The 21,754-nt window shown below is 40.7% G+C and overlaps 1 protein-coding gene across 1 annotated transcript; it reads right to left on the bottom strand.

The window, feature by feature from the left end:
• Positions 1-259: 259 nt before the first annotated feature.
• Positions 260-16,678, bottom strand: USP44 (ubiquitin specific peptidase 44). The gene is made up of 5 exons (XM_009864504.1): positions 15,170-16,678; positions 3,765-3,963; positions 3,167-3,275; positions 2,073-2,278; positions 260-952 (listed from the first exon to the last, which is right to left on the bottom strand). The coding sequence occupies exons 1-5, from the start codon at positions 16,604-16,606 to the stop codon at positions 753-755; spliced, it is 2,151 nt and encodes a 716-aa protein (XP_009862806.1). The 5' UTR covers positions 16,607-16,678; the 3' UTR covers positions 260-752.
• Between the last annotated feature and the right edge of the window lie 5,076 nt (positions 16,679-21,754).

The raw sequence follows: 21,754 nt of genomic DNA on the forward strand, positions 1-21,754 counted from the left end.
AAGTTAGCACTTTCAGTTTGGCACTTGAGTTTTGTCAGACTTGTTAAGGCTAAACCATGGAAGGCTTGGTAAAAAATACATTCTTGGGTTATTAAATGCTCCTCTTGCATACTTATATGAAAATAAGTACGTGCTCTATTTCCACGATTTCAGTTTTTGGGAAATTCTATCAACGTGTCTTTAGTGTAGCTCCCTTGAAGCCTGCAAAATGTTTTCACTTTAGTTGTGAAGAATTTTCAGAAAGTTTTCTACAAAATGTTCAGTTACTATCTGATATGTAGAACATTCCTTGCTGGTGAATGTTAATATTCTAAGACTTAGTAGCAATTCCTGCAGACAGTAAGTGTCATGACATCATTAGAACTATACTATCAAATGTACACAAGCACATATAGAAAATTAACCAGAGAAACATCAGTTACCCATTGAAAGTCATTTCTCTAAACCATTTAAAGAGATTATCAAAATACAAAACCAGCTTCAAAAAACAGCCTGAGGTAAGAGTTAAATGCAAATAGCAATCTTTTTCTTAAAAAATAGCTGTATTGACATTCTAGGTATTTAGAAAGTTACTTACTGTCAATAAAAACTTTTACTAACAACTGTAGAGTACTTCAGCTAATACACAAGTATATAAACATTGTACATGGATTCAAAGTAAAAAAGTACGACACTGCATTTTCTTTTCATTAAAAAATATATAGTTATGACAATTCAAACTTTTACCATACATGCAGTTAACTGGCTTTGGATTAGCTGCTGCTGTTGTCCATGGGACAGTCAGCTACTTCTGTGTGCTGCTGACTGTCAGCTGTGCTAGGACACGGCCTTTTACCACGTCCGTTTGCCTGAGTAAGTCGTTGGCTGTAAAACAAAATGTACGCTTGAGCCTTGCATACTTCTTCCATAGTGCACATGTTGAGTTTCGAATCATTGCAGTGTACCCAGAATCCTGCAGCGAAGAAATACACCAAAAAGAAAGTCATCAGGACACTGATTTCAAGTAATTCCATTATATTTAATAATTAATTAGTGTTCGGTCCCATTTAATGAGTTTCAGTTCTAGCTATACTAGATCGACTGTTTCAGTTAACCTAGTGTATTTGCCTCCAGGTTTTAAAAGCCCAGCTTAGCTTCCTCAGATTTGCAGGACGGTTTATAGCCCGAGCACGTTGTTAGGGCTGGGATGGCCACTAAACAAATGACAGCTGCTGTCTAACCCCTCTCCAACCCCAAGATGGAGAAAGGGAATGAGGCAGCGTGACTTACGGATTGGAAAAGAAAACTGAGCTTTAATAAAACAATAATAATACTGATAAGGGAATAATGAAAATCAGGTCCAATATTGGACCTGATTCCCCCCTGCCCCAAATATCAATCCCCACTGCTGCTGTAGAGGAGGGGGCACTGGGGGCCCCCAGGCTCAGCAGCAGAAGGGAGCAGTGTACGGGAGCTAGATTCAAGATCTCAGGATCAAAGGAAGATCAGAGTCCTGCTCGGATGCTGGCCATTGAAGAAGATGACCTAATCTCTCTGACCCCTCAGCTTTATACTGAACACGATGTATATGGAACGGAATTCTCTCGTTGGTCACCTGTCCTGTTACTCAACAGAGGTGCAACCTTTTACTTCCTTGTGACGCCTTTCACTTCCCGGCACCCCCAGCGTGGCACACAAGAGCCAGCAGTGGCCTTGGTCACTACAGGAATAAGTATCAGCAAGAGCCTTTCTGCATCTCAGTCCCAGGCAGTAACTGTAAACATCAGGTGTTATCACTGCCAGTAGCACACACTGTCTGCAAAACATGCTGCTGACTTCAGAAAGTGCAGCCTCCTCGTAGAGACTGATCTGAAAAGTAAAATCACCAAACAGAATCTGTTCTGTTTAGCTCAAACCAGGGCATGTTTAACAGGCCAATACAAAAATTAAACTGTTTTGGCCTGCGGAATTGGAATTCCCGTTCCAGGCCACTCAGCTACAAAAGATGCCCTCTTGCTTCTGTAAAAAGACCTTACCAGTTTAGAGCTACGAGCACCCCTTTCTCCCACACTCATTTCACAGCTGGTTCCTACCTCCTTCTGAATTGTAGCAGTAGGCAGTGTAGTGCCCTGAGCCAAATCCTTTCCCGTGATGCATTACCACAGCAGATAAGTCGTAGATAAAGCAGTCAGGCCGGAGGGACTTGAGGGATTCTCTGCAGCAATAAGGCTCCATGTTCAGCATTTGATCAAAATTAACATGTACGCCGATCTTCTCACGATGATTGCGTCCTGACCACCTGGGAAGTTAAGTCAAATGGAAACTTGCATTTTTTTCAGAGGAAGAATAAAGCATTCCAAATTACGTTTCAACATAACAAGTGTTATCTTCGCTATTGTCTTTGTGCACAAAAGAAATGCTAATCTGCACGCTTTCTTCTCCTAGGCTTCCTCTTTCACTTCTCCTTATCTCAAGGACTTTTGACTTTTAAAAGACCGTACCCACTATTCTCATCTTCTGATATATCTTAAGATCTGTGTAATAGGGAGTGTGAAGTATTTCCCCCATGTTACATCTCATTGGTGCTTCTCCTTTATTCTATCTCCTTTTCAGTTTCCTTTCTATTTGGGACAGACTCAGTACTACCAAGTGGATGAAGAGTTTGCAGAGGTGCAGTCTCCATTTCCTTACTCTCAGGCTACTTCATTAATGTATTTGGTTCTATGAAGGTCATGTGAGAGTTTCGCTGAATACAATCTCAGTTTGTACATGAGTGACTACCTCAAGATAACACAAGATTAATTTTTCTTGACAGAGTTCACGGCAAGGTTAGTAGGTTTTGACTGTAAAGAAGGATAATTTCGGCATTAAAGTAGCAAGTAGTTGGAACCCAAAAGGTCAATCCTCTACTTATAGCATGTCTTACTCAAGTTTAAACAAGAAAAAGAAGTTTCTAATAATTTCTCAGTAAAGTGAAATGAAACTCAAGTTTAAGCAAGAAAAAGAAGTTTTGAATAATTTCTCAGTAAAGTGAAATGAAACTCAAGTTTAAGCAAGAAAAAGAAGTTTCTAATAATTTCTCAGTAAACAGAAATGAAACCGATGCTGAAAAACATTGATCCCAAACACTGGAAGAGCAGGACTGAATTGGTCAGTTTGCAACAGTGTTTGTTGCGGTACCACTTACCTGAACCGTTTAAGGTGTAATCTGAGAACCTGAGGTAGTCGACACACCATAAGCTGCTTCTGAGCTTCTGTGAGTATAACGGGTTTAGAAGAAAATTTTCTTCGTTTTGCTGAGGCCAAACACACAGTTACACAATACAAATCTTGATAACAGCCTTGTACTTCAGTCTAAGATTTATCCGCCACATTTGTGTGGACCTAAAGAGCTACTGTATGTGCCTCCTTCAACAGGATACACTCCGAGAGCCGTTTGGCAAGGATTATTTTATGATGTAAACATAAAACACTTGTGGTCACTTAGGTTAGTCATCTTAAATGGAAAAGCTGATGGGTTCCTCAGCTGGGAGTATCAGAATCCCCATTAGTGTGTGATCAGACATTATCTAAGATCAGTATCACACTTCAAACCATCCTTTGAACAATATCATCTGCTAGGTGGGCAGTGATAGCTGTCAAGTGACCGTACTGGGACATAAGGAGGACTTTGTCTGCAAGATACTTCTAAGACTTTTAGTATTTTCCTTCTACACTGTCACTGACAGTTCACTTCATGTTTTACGCAGAGAACATATGCATGAGTACATACTGCCTTTACTCACTGTTGCACTGATCACATGCATATATCTTTCCTTCCAAAGCTTCAGTTTCTGTAAACTTGGCCAGCATTTCTGTCAGCAGACATGGATACTGAGGCGACATCTCCTTGCCGTTGCAGTGATACCTCTCAGGAAACTCCAGGGACAAGTCCCAGAAAGGTTCTACAGTATTTGATTTATTGTCACAGGTGAGACATGTAACCTGGAAAACAGTATTTCACCAGTTGCTTACACTCAAAGATTTACTTTGCTAAAAGTGTACTGTAACATAGCTCTAAAAAAACCCAAAATGTTTGGCTTTTTTCCCCCAGAGATAACTTGCAGACAAAGACAAGACATAGTCATTTAACAAAAGAAATTATATACCTAAAATTTTCTTTTCTCTGAAGCAGCATGTCCAATACTATTACCACAAATAGGTATGTGTTCTTATGTTTTACTAAGAAAGAAAAGCAGTGTCAAAATGGTCTGTCTGGGACTGTCCAAGAGAAAGCAGCTGATGGGAGTCTCAGGATTCTTTTCTCCAAGAAGAAACACTCCAAAAGGAAAATTTACATGAAAAAGGCAAACTATAGTTCAGGTTAATTTAAAAAAAAAAAAACAACAAAAACCGAACAACAAACAAAACACAAACCCAAAACAAAAGCAAAAAACCAACAGCTGGGTATTTGAAATTCATATCCTTCTTACTTTGTAAGTCTTCCAGGGAAGCCTGGATTAGGAAGCACACTTCTTCAAAGAAAAATTAACAGGTAAAAATAATTTATTTCTTCTTTCAGTAAGTGGTTCCATCGTCACACTAGGGAAAGGACAAGCAGTAAGATAACATAAATAAAATGTGAAGAAGTGAAGTGAGTCAACCTGGAAAATGCAGATAATACAGCAGGGGACAATTAATCTATGACAACATTCAATACTTAGGAAAGCAAGTTAAAAGCAGTAGCTCTTCTGTGCTGAATGGCAACACACTAGGTGTTCACTTCTCACGCCGTCCTCCAAAAGGCAGCTCAAGCTGCTTATAAAGAGCATCACATCACTTGTGTCTTCGTCCAGAGGACCTCCACCTTTCTATGAGCCATGTGCACGTATAACTTCTATCAGCAGCTGAAGCTAGGCAGCACCTGAACTCAATTTAGACTGTAACAAGCATTGCTCATAAAGGTTACAAAGAAATACCAGTAAATATCAAGTGTGCGTGTGTGTGTGTGACTAAAGATATGTTCACCTTGGTATGTTCAACGTAACAGAGTACAAAGCAATCCTGAAAAGCAATTACCTGAGTTTTGGGTAAAAAGCTGCAGGTGACTACTCATTCAAGCACCTCTAACCTCATTGCTCTAGAAAAGATGCATTCTGTAAAGAAGCTGAATTTTAATCGGGCTCAGATAGCTAGCTTTGACAGAACTTCCAGAAGCATCCCACATGTTCCTGCCCCTTTCCCTAAAAATTAAACTTTCCCACCAAAAAGATGAGGGGAGCTCAAAACATCCACATAGGTCCTACTGTCAAGATACTGTTATTTATCAGCCTGGTGTAATTTAACAGCCAGGCTGAGGCACCACCATTCATGTTCTACAGTAAATGGACTATCAAGCGTCTCCTTAAGTTTGCACCACAAGGGTAAATAATTCCCAAATTAAATCTCCCTAAGCATGCTTCCTGTTGAGAAAAACACCACAAGTTAGAACAACTAATATGAAGACGTAGTAATAAAAGAATGAAAATCCACATGAGATCCAAATACTTCTATTTTACAGGCACGCCTTTGTGTTGGTGTTCTACATAAGTTCAGTGTAAGTTTCTTCAGTTAGCTTAGTAAGCCTACTCAAGTGTAAAAATACACTCAGTTTTGCTCAAGAGCACCTTTATTTTCCTCTGAAGGTTTGCTACCACACAATTATTCACCCTCCTTTGTTATTTCATGATCAAGGACAGATCTCTCACCTTATAGTACCTTCCTCTTAGGTGTTCTTGTGAGTAATTATTTAACGCATACATTAGCTACACCAGCTTATATATGATCTATGTATTTGTGTGCCAGTATACAGGTTTTAGCAGTGGAGTTAGGAAAGCTGTTAAATGCTTTAAGTTCTAAGAAGAAGAAAACGCCACTGCCTTGTTCTTAGAAAACAAAACTTTGAACCTGCGTGGCAGTAAAGAGGAGAATCTTCTGTTTTCATTTACACTGACAGGAGCTTCTTTTGTAAGCGCGAACATCTGGCAACGTTTCAAAGCCACAAACTATTAGTAACTCAGAGCCGGAATATAGACTTGGACACAAAATGGTATGTTTGGCCACAGTTCAAGCTAACTCCAGCGTAAACACAGAATGACTAATAGATTTCTGCTGTACAAATGGGTGACTTTCTTGGGCCACAAGTTTACTTAACTGATGAGTTACTTAAGAATTTGTTGCCCATGAATGCACTCTGAAGATTACCAGGCGCAGGATGAAGTACATACATGAACACAGTACAGATAATTTTAAGAAGTTCCGTGGTTTTAAATAGAGCATGTAATGTTAATAAGGTAGGTTAAGGATCCTCTTTCCTGACTAGTTAATAAGTACTATCCCAAAGAAAATGAAATAATTGACCGTTTCCAATTTCTGCTTCTCAAAAAACCCACAATGCAATAGTGCTGCTTCTCATCTCGTCATGCAACTGTGAGCAAAGATCACCTGTGTTGTCAAAATCTTGTACTGGTACAGAGCTGCCCTTATTTCCCCAAATCCTAGAGGGTCCTCCTCACCATGAGGCTGTGAAAGAGTTAACCTCCTAAGAGTTACCTGGGTTCTGCCTACTTGCCAAGCAACCTGATATATTCGGAGAAGCACACACCCAACCCTATCCGCTACTGAGCACTCTCACCTAGTGGTAAATGAGAGGTAAATCAGGGCTGGAATAAAGCTTGCAAGTCTTTTTCTTAGCCAGGCCTGAGCTTACAAACTGGATCTCTACCCTTCTGTGGAATTCATCTGTACTGGCCCATCCATCAGCACCGGCTTCACAGCACTCCCGTTGCTCCTCTTCCTGCCCTCAGTGGGACTCCTTCACCGCAGGCGCCGCTACCACGCGCACACGGTGCAACCCTCACGTCCTTTTTCGTGAAGAGCGCTGAAATCGTATAAACTGCACATACTGCTGGCTGAAGGGGATGTGTGTTTTTTATAAAAAGTGAAACAAACAAACAAAAAAAACCCCAACCATGAACTACTCAAAGGGTTGGCACAAACTTTGTGCATCCGTCCAATGTAACATTTCACGGTACGACTCTGCACAGCAGCAACAGGGAAGTGAGCCTGCGCCAGTAATCTGGTTAGGGATGCGTATCTTTTTATGACTGCATTTTATGAATTCAGAGTTTGATTTCACATCCCCATTCAATTCCAAAATTGCCATTTTAGGAAGCTTTAGTTATATCATTTATAACAAAGTTCCATGAGAAGTTCACATCAGAGCAAAGAAAGTAAATTACCGCTTCCAGCCAGCCCGAAATCTCTACCTTATGCTCTGCCCTGACCACCCTTTCACGCTGCGAAGCACGGGGGGCTCGAGACAATTGTTTGGTTAAAGCTTGGTATTCAATCGTGGGCCAAAGGCCAGACTGAAAAGAGTTGGATCAAATTGCTTGATTCAAGCCAAGCACAGGGGCCACTCAGACAAGCATCACTGTGCCCACAAGAATGTGATGGACGGCCACTCCCCCGGGGTGGCATTCGGCCTAAGTGCAGCCAAAGAAAATGGTTAACACGTTGCTGCAGAAGAAGCCAACTCCATCCTCTACTGTTTTGCCTACAGTCCCTGTGCTCGCATGGAAGAAAGGTAAGTGTTAACCAGCTCTGCTATAACTCCTAGATGGCCAGTCCCTTTTTTGCATTTTCACTACTACTGAAGTTTTCACTTTAGGAGGCGTATATGTCAAGAGGAGTAATTGAATTTTTCCAAAACAAAGAAACTGAAGTAGAAGGGGTTTTCTAGCATACTGCTATAATACAGAATTACACATGACAGTCCATAGTGTATTTTTTCAGTTATAAAAAAATCTTAAACTTTGTAGTGATGAGCATACAGCATCATCAAAATCGTCTGTATCTATTTAACAGAATGACATAAGAATAACCACAGTGACCTGTGATTCAATGGTGTCCTATAGATGAACTTTAGATGTCACCTTCTTTCCCAACCCTTTTGTGATTCACACTATGCATAGAAGCACAGAGACTAACACTGGAATATAGAAAACAGTATACGGCTCACGGATTTGTTTAAGTGCAAATCCTCCTATCACATATGTGAAATACTCATTATTTTTAATAATCTGTTCAGTGGGAGACTTAATACCCAGCACCGCATGAGTCACCCTCAGCATTCTTCCCAAAACTTTAACTCACAGCCTACACCCAAAACTGAGGGGCTTCAAAGAGCCCAAAGGCTGCACACGTTTCCCCTTCGCATAGCCAATCTGCCCCACAATGCACCAGCTGAGCAAGGAAATGGAGCAAGACTTACAAAGAGAGGCATTGCCTTTTACAACTTTAAGTGTAGTTCACACACTACAATGGTTAGAAACTACTTCACTCTCTGGGTCTTGACATATTCATCTCTCTGAGCACTGCGTCCTTTTATTCTGCAGTCCTGCACAGGGCTAGGGGGCGCATTTTGCTCGGATTCCATCTTAAATATCTTCAGGAAGCAATCAAACCATTTGTTAGGGTTTTTAAAGTATGCCTAGCAATATCAAAAGCTAGTTCTTACTACTATTGCTACACTAAATGGTGAATTATTGGCAAGAAAAACTCCTGCACCCCAAGGTAAGTTTCTCCTAAGAAGAAATGTAACCATAGAATGAGAGGACACCATTACTATGCCGGCATGGCCATTGCTTTTGAATTCCAGCGCTGTTTGGTGTTGCAGTAACTGAAATCCAGACAAAGAGCTTTACGTAAGGCACCAGATTCAAAAGCAGTGGAATCCTCATGGAATACTTTCAAAACGACCCCAGACAAAAACAGTTTGTAAAGCGCTTCTCACCACTCCAAAAAGATGTTAGAATTACACTCAGCTAAGTATTTCTTTGATAGTTTACATTAAACGTGAATTTAATCAACAGCACTATGAAGAAATCATCAAAAACTATTTGCTGCTTTGCAACATGTGTCAGTTCAGTAAAACAGTGCTTTCATAATTCAACATTCATTTTCTTCCTTGAATTACGTACCCAAGCAGCTGTCACATAAATCAGTGCAGACCTTAATTTTTTCTCCTCCCTTACCTGGCATTTTTTAGCCACAGAAAATATCAACTGTCCTCCTCCTTCTGCTTGCCTAGAATTTGAAAATACCCCTAATAAACTGAAAGACCAAAAGGTGCTGATTGACGGTGCTGCAATGCCACCCTCTCTCTTTGAAAGGTCCTGGCAACTGGGGAAGGTTCCAAGGACATGAAGAAAGCAAATGTCACTCCCGTCTTCAAGGAGGATCTGCAGAACTACAAGCCAGTCAGCATCTGTGGGAAGGCTGATGGAGCAAACAATCCTGGAAACCAGTTCCAAAGATATTATGGATAAGATAATTGGGAGCAGGCGCCATGGATTTATGATGGGAAAATCACGCTTGACCAACTTGCTGGCCTTCTTCCTACAATCAGATAACCAGCGGACGAGTGGAAAACAGCGGATGTTGTTTATCTTTACTTCAGTGAGGCTTTCAACACTGTATCACATAACATGCTTACAGAAAAAAAAATTATTAACAGACAGTGAGGTGAAAGGAAAACAGAATGAACTGCCAGGCTCAGCACATTACGGCGTGCGACATGAAAAGCAGCTGGAGCCCAGACTCTAGCAGCGCACCCCAGGGGTCAATACTGAGACCAATTCTATTAAACCCTCGGCAAGTTTGCAGATGCCACAAACCTGGGAGCAGTATCTGAGGCAGCAGTGGGTCGCGCTGCCAGCCAGCGGGAGCAGGATGGGTTGGGGAGATGGGCCAGGAGGAACCTTATGCGCCTCCACAATGGGAAGGGCCACGTCCTGTGCCTGGGCAGGAACCACCTCAGGCACCAGGACAGGCTGGGAAGTGGCTCCCCAGGGGCAGCTACTGGGGACCAGCTCAGCAGGACCCAGCAGCCATGTGCCCTTATGGTAAAGCCGGCCACCAGCCCCGGGGGTCAGACAGAGCATCCTCCAAGGGAGATGATCCCTCCCCTCTCCTCAGCCTGCTCAGAGGCGGCTGGAGGGCTGGATGCAGTGTGGCATTTCCCAGTACGACACAGGGACTTGCTGGAGTGAGGCCACCAAAGGGCTGGGAAGGTGACTGAAAGGGCTTGGAGCCTCGGACGTACCAGAGAGGCTGGGAGAGCTGGGAGCGTCTGGCCTGGAGAAGGGAAGCTCACAGGGTTCCTGTCCATGTGTGGAAGCACCTGATGGGGGGAATAAAGGAGACGGAGCTGGGCTCTTCTCAGTGGTGTCCAGAGACAGGACACAGGATGAACCGGGCACAAACTGAAACACCTCAGCAGGTTCTGTTTAGGCAGAAGAAACTGGTTTTACTGTGGGGATGGTCTAGCACCGGCACAGGCTGCCTGGGGAGGTTGTGCTGTCTCCATCCTTGGTGCCATTTAAAACCTGACTGCACAAAGCTCTCAGCAACCTGGTTTACTTTGCCCTGTTTCAAGCAGAGTCAGACGATATGATTTCCAAAGTCCTTCCCAACCTCAACAATTCTGTGTGCGCATGCATGTGTGTCTGTGCATGTGAACTTAACTGTCAGAAAGTTATCAGAAAGATGAAGAATGAAAGCCACGCAACTGAGGGAAGACAAACAGTGTCTGGTAACCAAAATTCTTCTAAAATAAGAATAGTCACTGAAGATCAAATTATGACAACTTATTTTTTTATTACTAGACTCAAATACATTTTTATAGTTCTTCAAACACAATGAAAAATACTAAAAGATTCAATAATCTGAATGATTATTTTGGCATTATTTAAGAGTAGGCAAAATTACTTAGAATCATCCCATCTGACTTATAGCAAAGTAATTTTTTTTCCTGGTAATTTTCATGACAAGAGGCTTATTTTGAACTTTAGAAAGCTTTTAAGGTTTTACCAGCACAGTGGCCAGAAAGCATAACATACACGAAACATCCAGCATATATTTTCCTAACTACCACTTCTTAGTTTCAGAAAACTTCATATTATTATATGGGTTGAACTGGGAGGCAGTTATACTGGGCAATTCATTTGAGACGTATATGTGCTGTACTCCAATGTCAAGAGTGCCTCCAAATCAGCCATATCTGAAACAAATTTCGATTCTTTCACCATTTTTGATATCTTGATAGTCTTATCAAATCAGATTTTCTGTGAGCATTACAATATTGAAAAAGACAACAAAACAGCTCTCTAACTTTCAAGAAATCAAAACGTGTGTGCTCAATGTTATCGTAAGGATAAACCAATTCAGTTAAAGAGCTGAAGATCAAGAGGTAGAAGTTGTGTCTACACATAAGATTTTGCCAGCGTACATATCTGCAAACTTCCTAGACCTGCCAGGCTACCTTCCTAGATCAGCTAGATTACCTAGATCAGCTTTCATAAATATGTCACGCTGGTTTCCTTGCCTCCCTTCTTCCCCATGCTGACAAAACCTTTAATACCAGCATAACTACACACACTACAGTTTCTGCAAGTATGATTTCTGTGGACACGTGAGACACTATTTTCCCAAGGCAGTGCTGAAATTATACATTTAGTTTGGAAGCTAAAATCTGCTATTTCAATTTCTGAGGGTTTTTTTTTAAATACATAATATAAATTAAAAATACAATATGGACAAAGTCTGAAATAAAGATGCTTAAAAACTGTTGCATACTGTGCTATTTAACTGGGACCGTTTAAAAAACACAAGTCAAAAAACTCCAGTGAGACAGTAGCTAACCTACTCGAGCTCTTGAACTGTCCTTCAAAGACGTGGAGATCAGTATGGGTCAGGTTACCACTGGCCTGTAACTTCATAGTGCAGGATTTTCTCCTTTCCTGTTGAAGGATCGAGGACAGGAGGAGGCAGTGGGTACCTCCTGCAAGAGTACAAGTACTGAGGGATTGAAAAACAACTGAGATTTTAATGGACATATTGGCATCTGCTTACAGGCTCAACAGGGTCAAGAGGGATGAGCTACTCTTCCAGTAGATCTGCCCCTGAAATCACAGATTTACTTGACAGAGACTCCTCTGCTATAGCATAACTTTCTCCAGGCAATCACTGGAAGAAGACTAGCATGTAAAAAAGGAAAGAATAAGAGGGGAAGGGGTTTGTAGCTCTATATTGTCTAGTTGAGAGGCATCCTTGCCCGTGGCAGGAAGGTTGGATTAGATGATCTCTAAGGTCTCTTCCAATCTAAGCCATTCTATGATTCTATCTTTACTTTCCTTAGACATACTGGGTATTTAAGTTATAGTCTGTACTGCAGAGTAAAAAGTTGTAATCCTAAAAAAAAATACTGGAATAAACAAACAAACCAATGTTGAGAGGCAATCCACTCATGCTTTTCCTGGAATTAGGCATTACCTAGTCTAGTTAATTTCATAAAATTCCAAAAGATTTCAAGTAGTAGATGAGGAAGATTTACTTTAAATCAACTGAGAACATAACAAACCAAAATCAACTAACTTACATAAAATGTGCAATTGTTTTGACATCATGTAAAGCTTTTTCCAGTTATCAAAAAGTAATCTATGTTAGATTGTCACACGCACAATTTCCTCCTTTCTTAATCTTATATCGCTTATTTAGTTAGTGCCTAACCAGGCAGTCATTTCAATAGCAAGAAACTGATGGCAAATTTAGGATTATGACTTCTCTTCAAGTTAAAATAGAATAAGTAGATGAGGGAAGATGTTTAATTGCGTCTGTGAAAGTAATGTGAAACCTAAGTAAACATACATCTTATCTGCATTGTAAGGGATCCTCTGTGGGCCATATCAAGGAGTTCACAGTATTCCTGAGGTCTGAAGGTCAAAAAGATTGACTTCACTGCACTCAGGTATCTCACAGAATCAAAGATCTTAAAATGGTATTTTCAGTACAAAGACACAGTAAGTATAATAACTTTTTAGTGACCCTAAAACAGAAGGCAGCTGCACACAGAAACAAGCTTCTCAATTCCCCGTATTCATTGAATTAAGTTGTAGCTTATCCAACACTCCAGACTAAAATGCCATCCTATTTTTAATACATGCAGCAGATTACGGCTTCAAACTATCTTCTAGAGAGAAACCATAGTAGTGTTACAGCTTTTAGGTAGATGAAATTAAGTCTCCAAGGGCAAAGCGTGCACTCCTTGCTTTTAACAGCTAACATTGTCAAAGATGTGATAAGCAATAAGTCTTTCATATTATTCTTCAGCTCTGCCTGGATGTTTTCTTGCCTTTTTTGTTAAATTCATGATAGCAATTTGACGCAGTTCTGAGAAATGCCGAGTGAAATCATGATGCAAGAATCTTACTGAAGAAAGTAACTGCCTAACAGAGTTTTCAAAGTTTACCCTTCCACGTGCTAACGCCAGGGATGGAAACATTAAGATGATCCAACTTTATTCTATCAGGAAGTAATATAAAACTTCTGGGAACACCTTTTACTTTTAATATTTAGTATGTTCAAAAGTGCTAGAGAAGATGAAACTGAAACAAAGGAGTGGTGGAAGACAAAGGGAATATGAGGAGGTAAAGTGCTGGACACTGTGGGAACTGCCTAAGAAGCCAACGAGAAATTACTACAGATAACAGCCTCAATGCTCTTTTCCTTGTTCCTCTCACTGGAGCCATTCTGAAGTTCATCAAGGCTGTATTTTGCACACATACACCGAGCAGCCACAGTAGAAGAGCTGTGTGTTGTAGTCATGAAATCACAGGATGGCTCAAAACTGTTTAATCCCCTTTCAGTCTTACTTGATGACAGTTGAATGAATTCTCACTATTCCCCCATCCTGGTTTCAGGAAAGCGGGAGGGTTTCTAGTCACAAGCCTCTTCACATAACAAAGTTAAAAACACGCGGTACTGCTCAAACAATGCTCAGTACCTTCAGAACCTTGAAAATTCTTCAAAAAAAATGAGTCCTGCTAGAAGGCTTGGAAAACATATATACTTTGTTTTACTAACAGAGTTACTACTTGTGAGTAGTAATAGAAAGCTTTAGTGACATATTAGACATTTATATTAGCCCTGATACAAGATATTTTAACTACACCGAGGAAAGCTTACAGAAATGCTCTTACGCTGGACCAAACAGAAGGTGGAGGATGATCTGGTTTTATGAGTAGATATAACAGTTTCTAGTAGTTACACAAAACATAAGATGACCTAAAAGTTAACACATTGTGCAAACAATCCTAATTTTAAAAGTCCTGTTATCTTATTATAAAATTTGTAGCTATAACAGCAGTAAACAATCCCATCTTAGTCAAAAAACACTTGGATTTCTAGTTTCACATCCTAAAACATTAAATCACCAATCAAACAGTCAGACTAATAATTGCTGATTTGTGTTAAACTTCTCCTTGACACAACACATCCATTAAATGCTTCTGCACTCCCCCAGTAACACGTGCGTGCCTATCAAGGACCAATTCCATGGGGATAAGAACTTCTCTGTTCCTGCCACAATGGGGTTAGGTTTTATCCTGATAGAGCAGAACCCAGCATTTGTTTGTTCAGTCGGTTCTCAGACGCTGGTACACGCACACTGCTGCGATACACGTAACAGTAAGTGGGGACACACTGAAGTACACGACAGGAAGCCAAGAAGAAGAAAAAGGGAGATCAATCAGGCAGAAAAAAAAAACAACCTTCGCCTTCACCCCACAAATTTAGTTCCTGTGTTGATGAAGCCTTCTGCATCTTTGTGTTGTAACAGAAAAATAGTATTCCTGTACATGGCATCATGACAGGTAAGAAATTAATTTCAAATTTAAGCCATTTACTGAAATAATTCCTGGCTTGGCATCCATTACCTAATCAGTTTTCACTTCGAGAAGATTAACACCTTCCTTAACACCTATTATCTAGTATCACTAGAGCGATAAGCTAGATGCTTAAAATTGTAAATTCTTTAATCCTGCAGATTAGTTGGTGCTTAATAGCAAAGTCAGATATTTCTGAGTATTTGCAAAGGTGTGCTTTAAAATACTAAATTTAACACTTTCATGTTTATCAGGTGACTCTTCTCTTTAAAGTTTTAGGAACAGCCAAATTAATTCCCTTCTGAAATTCTCTATTATATATTCCACATCCCCTTCTCAGTAGTTACAAACGCATCCACCTTTGAAGTACACCCATCACTGACCAGTGCAAACTCACAAATACAAATCATTGCACACCTTAAAAAAAAAAAAGTTATAAAACATACCTGACTCAATAGCTGTCCATGAAAAATGTTGTTAACCACACTCAAAACCTGTTTTATCAGTTTTCTTTGAGGAGCAGGGATGAGAGCTGGGTATCTGGTCCCTGCAGTCTCCAGTTCCTGCTGCACTTTATCCAAAAGTTCACAGAGAAATTCCTGAGCATCTTGTTGAGCATATCCTCTGAAGGCTGGAATTAGTCTCCACACAGAATGAAGCATGGCAAAAGGAGACACCAGTGCCCACTTGCCAGACCACATAACTTGGAACAGTGTATGCAGCTCATGACAGAGGGAAATATGCTTTGAACTGGGTTCCTTGGGCTGAATAAGTTCCATGTTTCTACTCTTTGATGCTCCTCCACTTAATCCAGAGGAGAAACTAGGCCGCCTCACAGAAGATGATCCCTTTACTTTCTCCTGGTTCTCATTCACACGAAACGTTGAGGCAACTATTGGCAGGTGTCTAGACGAAGATCTGGTTTTACCGTTGGTTGCTGTTGCCAGCAGTTCCTGAGTTTGGTTAAGATCAAGCTTCAAAAAGCATTCTCGAAAAATAAGTAAGTGACTTAATACCTGCAGGACGGAATTCATATAGCAGGTATTTCCAAGGTTTCTCAGTCCCGTTACCCCAGGAGTCACTGTGGGCCTCCGTTTAATTGGAGAGTCACTTATTTTCCTTTTCAATCTTATTTCACCTGAGGTATACATTTTTTTTAACTTTGCCACAGATTTCCTGTTCTGTGATGTTTTTTGCAGGCAGGGTGCTGTTTTCGAGGACATTCTAATCTGATTTTGCAAACGGCTGCTCTTTCTTGGAGGCATCTTCTCCATCTCCGCTTTCAACTCACGCTTCCGTTCCTGTCTTCTCTTCCTAGCTTTGACCTTTCTTTCTTCCTCTTCTTCCTGAAGCTTTTCTTCCAAAATCTTTTTTCCGGTAGGCGTCAACTCAAACCATGACCTGAATATTTTGCCCAGGAACGCGTGCCGTCGGTGCCAAAGAGCTGTGAACATGCGATCTTCCTTCCGAAGCAAGGCTTGGGCACCACCACGCGAAAGGTAAGAATCATCACCTGTACCCATAGACCGCAAAGTCCTCCCACTTCGAGTGGTGCACTCATAGTTTTGACTCTTGATTGCACTTAACGTACTTCGCAACAGTTTTAAATCCCCCGTTGCGTTATCATTAAGAACGTAATCATCACAGAGATAACAGAAAACATACAGCTCGTTTACTTCCAACGCCACCGGGTGCCCGCGCTCCTGAAAGTGCTTTAGTGCATGTTCTTCAATGTATCTTCCACAAGCCACGTGTGAGCAGCTGAGGCACGCCCACACAGATTCGGTGGTATTGCAGTCCACGCAATGCCATTTCTGAGGATTCAGAATAGAGTGATCTTGGGCCAGTCGCAGGCGTCCTATGTGCTTACACTTATCCATCATTAAAACTGAAACTGCAGAGATATGCTGGTGAAATGCATCATCCAAACTGTTTTCGGTCCATGATATTTCAATCTGCAATTAAGAAAACCCAACAAAAGAGGTTATAAGTTCATAAGCACCCAACCGTATCACTTTTACAGGTGTCAGTATGCCAAACACATACTTGAGGCTAAGATTAAATAAGAGTAAAAGAGGAAGAAAAGCTGTAGAGGACCTACAGATAAACAAAAGCAATTACAGGATTTTCCTCAGAAGTTAAAAAAATATTAAAAAAAGCACAGGCTTCTGTGTTTAGAATTTAACCTGCAGAGTAAACGTTGAAAATAGAATTTTACCAGTCTCACCAAACATAAATGCAGGCAGTTATGTGCAGCCTCATTCAACATGATCAACAGCACCTGAAGTTCAGACTAAATGGTCTGAATATCCCTTTTATATTCCCAGTACCTTCCGGTATTCCCAAGTATTCCCAGTGCCTTCTAGTTCAGGACTGAAGCATACTAGCTACACTTTAGATTAGGCCTGTGTGTTGTTTGTTGGTTTTGGTTTTTTTTTTAAAGGAGCACTGATTTAGTTAAAGGACACTATGACAGAGTTTGGATACAAATACAACTTAAAAGGGGACAGGTTGTCCAGAGAACGTGCGGCTGCCCCCTCCCTGGAGGTTTTCGAGGCCAGGCTGGATGGGGCTTTGAGCAACCTGGGAGATGTCCCTGTCCGTGGCAGGGGGGTGGGAACTAGATGATTTTTAAGTTCCCTTCGAATCCAAACCATTCTGTGGTTCTTTGACTCTAAAACACTCCTATTAATTCCAACCCTAAGCATACAGGTGCAGAAGTGCAAAGTTCACTTCAATTTATTATGTTTACACAGTGCCAACAGTTCATACAAATGAGGCTTCATACAACTCAAACCCTTAATTAAACCACGCCTTTAATTAAATCACTGCACCTTTGTGCTCAGGCAAGCCCATTATACCAGTACTTTCTACAATAATGTAGCTTCAATAACTACATTTTAAGATGCCACCTCAAAATGTCTGAAAGAAAAAGAGTGAGCTGGAAAAGCAGAATTTGATTTCTTTGTAAGACGGAAACACCATTAGGTATCTACCTCATTTGCTGCAAACTTTATACAAACCTGTATTTTAAACAGATCTTAATCCAAGTCTTAACAAAAAAAAAAAAGTACAGCTCTGCCTTACTTCCTTCAGTAAGTTTATGTGGTGGCATTTTTTTGTTCAGAGATACTGTATTTGCTTTCCCGTATAAAGGTGCATTTACCTAAATCAAACAGGCAGGGTCTGACCGGCAAAAATTAAAGAGACGGTGATTCGTTATGTATTTTACCATCTTTCTTTTGACTATCTCTTAGCTGAGAGATACCATCTAGAGACAAATAATGTGCCAGGAAGTGATTATTGTCTATCTGGGGTATTTGTGCCCACAATGTCACTGACTAGAAGGGCCAAACAGCACGCAGCACCGGTATCATTATGTACAGTATTTGCCAAACGAAAGAGGTAATTCACCTGAGGAGTACCAAGGGTTTATCAAATATCCAGTCTACGCCAAGGGAGACAAGTTATGCCATTACAAATGGATGTATGCACACTGTGGACCTGGCCTAAGCTGTACAATATTAGCGTTCAGGATTCATGTTTTACTGGTAAGTAAAACCTGCTACAAAAATACTGAGTAATAAAGACAACTCTGGCCAGAACTCCCACAATTATATTCATATAATCATAGAATTATAGAATCATAAAGGTTGTAAAACACATCTAAGATCATCAAGTCCAACCATCAACCCGACACTACTACCATGACCACTAAACCATGTCCCTAAGAGCCAAATCTACATGTTTTTTGAGCTCCTCCAGGGATGGTGACTCCAACACTTCCCTAGGCAGCCTGTCCCAATGCCTCACCACCCTTCCAGTAAAGAAATTTTTCTTAATATCCCATCTAAACTTCCTCTGGCACAACTTGAGCCCATTTCCTCTCATCCTATCACTAGTAACTTGGGAGAAGAGACCAAGACCCACCTCACTACAACCTCCTTTCAGGTAGTTATCCTTGAAAATGCCACTACTCCTCCATTTTTACAGCTCTGAAATAACAAGAATAGGTTACTAAATTTGGAACAGATGTCTAGGTTAGAAAAAGCATTAGATTGAGGGACTCCTAACACAAAACGACACGATATCACTAGGGCAAACAGGTAAAAAGGATAAGAAGCTTTAATTTTCACCTGGCAGTTAGATAAAAAACTGCAGTTTAAAAGTTTTAACAAAAAAGGCTTTGTTTGGTTAACTGGCGCATGGCTAGTGCCTTTTAGAATGTTACCAGGGTGAGAGCTGTAATCACTCTCTAAGCACAGAGACAGCATCCAGCACTGCACGTGTCATGTAGGTTTTATTCTGTAATATAGAAAAGGTTGAACCAGCTGTAGTGAAACTACATGTAAAGCGCCCACAGTTTTTTACATGCCCGTATTAATCATCCTCATCCAATTTACTTAAGACCCGTCTCCAGTCCATGCTCACTGCGCTGAAGAATTTCAGGCACCATGACCTCCGGGCACCCATTCAGTAATTCCCAGATTAAGCACCAGCCACGGCGTATTGCGGGAGGTCGACAACCCTTGTGCACTTGTGGTCAATAGATCACAAAAATAATGGCCCGCTCAACTTTTTCAACTTGTGAGCATCCCTAACGTTTGTTTCTTCTAGAAGGCAGCCTATTTGCAGGCTGCTAAGGAGATTCTTTTACAAATAGTCTTGCATACTAAGTCTGCTTTTTATACTGTCTTTATTAATAAGACTCAGGTTTTCTCCTAGTCTGACAACTTATCTTCCCCAACAAAGCTGAGCTTTTCTAACACCGGCAAAATTCACACAAATGTCAGAGTTGAACTACGTATGTTAATTCTTCCTGGATTATTAAAGTAATACCTATGTAAAGTGTGCTGCAAGAATTATATATGGTAGACAGGATTTTAAGAGACAAGATTCATCTTTGCGTTTTGAGGCTAGAAGAAATCTATTCTCCTGCAAAATATATTAGTAAAAGTCCTTTCCAGTGGGCCAGAAAAGAACACTAAACCCTGCCTTCCCACAGGGCTGTGACACACAGCAATGCTGTCAGTCAGAGCAGTCAGACACATTGACCCTTTCTGGTTTTGTTAAAGTCACTGTGTTGTGTAAACATCGTGCTTTATTTTTCCTTCTTTTTAATATTATGTGGTCAGAAAAAATGTTTTTCTCCATTTTAAAAATATTATCAAGAGTAAAACTACTTACATGCCTCAGTGTAAGCAGATATTGGACTGAGGACAAAAGCAGTCTGCTGATTTCAGGGTGACCACTGCGTAAACCCGGGTTGCACAATCAAGCTCTTCATGCAAAAGCAACGGGATTCTACGAAAGCGCAAGATCAGCGCCTTGAAGAGAAAAACCTAAAACCCCAGCTCCCCTGCCAGCAACCAAGCCCGCATGACATCTTCCCACCTACCTCGATGGGTGGAGAAAGGAGACAGGGGGGTGGAAGGGGGGAGGAAATCTTGGCGAGAGAAAAGTCTTTCTTTGAAGAAAATTGGAAGAAAACAAAACACAGTTTGGTCAAAAAGAGAGAAATATCTGAAAAGTCTGCGGAAAAGCTAAGGTTACAAAACTGAGACCAAGAAAACTTCACGAAGCACACTGACAGCATGAATGTTTTAAGACGTGGAGCAATGGAGCACGGCAGCTACATCAAGTCACAAAATTTAAATACTTTACCTCAGAACCACCACTTGGCAAGCTAGAATAGCTTGGGGAAAAAACAGCAGTGAAGTGACAGATAATGGTGGAAGAAACCTAAAAAATGCTGCATACTCATTCCCACGCCTACTAGAAAACTGCAGCTGGAATAAAATAGTACAAGCAAATGGTCCAATGTTAAAATTCCCTATTATTCAGCGCTAGTTTCTGCATTCTTCTCTCCCGAAGTTCAGTTCTGTGCACACACACAAAGAAACTGTGAATTAGTTGACCAGCACTTCAGAGATCAAGGCCCCCCCTGTGTTCTTAGCACAGACCTGAGCTGAAGTAGTAAGGAAAATAACAAGTACTAACATACAGAATAGCACTACTGAAAGCATTACGTTGTCTGGGAGAACAGAGATATGAAAAACCTTTCGTGCCAAAGTTTCACAAGCAAGAAATAAAGATATATGGAATAGGATTTCTTTTTTTAAATTGAACCGTATTTCAACCTTATTGACGCACTCGTTTCCTTAGTTTCACTAAAGAATGGCTAGCAAAATGTATATTTTGGGCTGAAAAGTACTCAATGCCAAAACCTAACAATTTAGAAGTCAATAAATTATGTTTTTCTTGACTTGTGTTCCGTGCAAGTAAGAAATTAAGATTCACCTTCGCAGCTGATAATTTTTAAAATTGGAACTACAAATGTACATAAAAGGAAGCATTTTTCCTTTAGGAAAGAAAAGGAACTATTTTTCCTTTAGTCACCACTTTTGTAATCAATCGCTTGGCATGTAAATGAAAAAAAACCCCAGAACTCTCTAGCTCAAGTGTTAGACGAGAAACGTAGTACATAGTTTTACTAATATATATACACACACGTGGGTGCAATCCTGTGTGCCATTAATATTCGAGCTTTTAAATCAGGTGAGAGTTTAGCAACTGTTTTTCCTCAGGTTCAGAGTAGCCACCCAATATCTGAAAAAAACCCAGAAAACATTGGTCCCTGAACAACGGAAAGCTTTAGGTAAGAAGTATTCTAACTAGAAGGCAGATGTGCTGTTTCGCAGTTTTCTAAAACAGTTTTTTCCCTTTTTAAAAAAAAAACAAACAAACAACCCAACAAAACACTGATATGCAGTCATTTCAGGCAGCACTACAGCCCTGCGTGCGGGCACAGCAGTGGGAGTTAAAAATCAAAGCAGCATCTCGAAAACAAATGTTTTAATTAATTCCATCAAAGCAGCACCTCAAAACCCAATTTTTTAATCAATTCCAAATTTTAACAGCGCAGCCTAATTTTAAACCGCCCAGCCTCTGACAACAAGCCCCCCAGCCTCCTTTCTCCGGAGCCATACAGATGGCCATTTAACCATTTTTTCCTCTTTTTTTGTTGGCCA

The sequence above is a fragment of the Apaloderma vittatum genome, unplaced genomic scaffold, assembly GCF_000703405.1.
Source record: "Apaloderma vittatum isolate BGI_N311 unplaced genomic scaffold, ASM70340v1 scaffold11722, whole genome shotgun sequence".
Lineage (NCBI taxonomy): Eukaryota > Metazoa > Chordata > Aves > Trogoniformes > Trogonidae > Apaloderma > Apaloderma vittatum.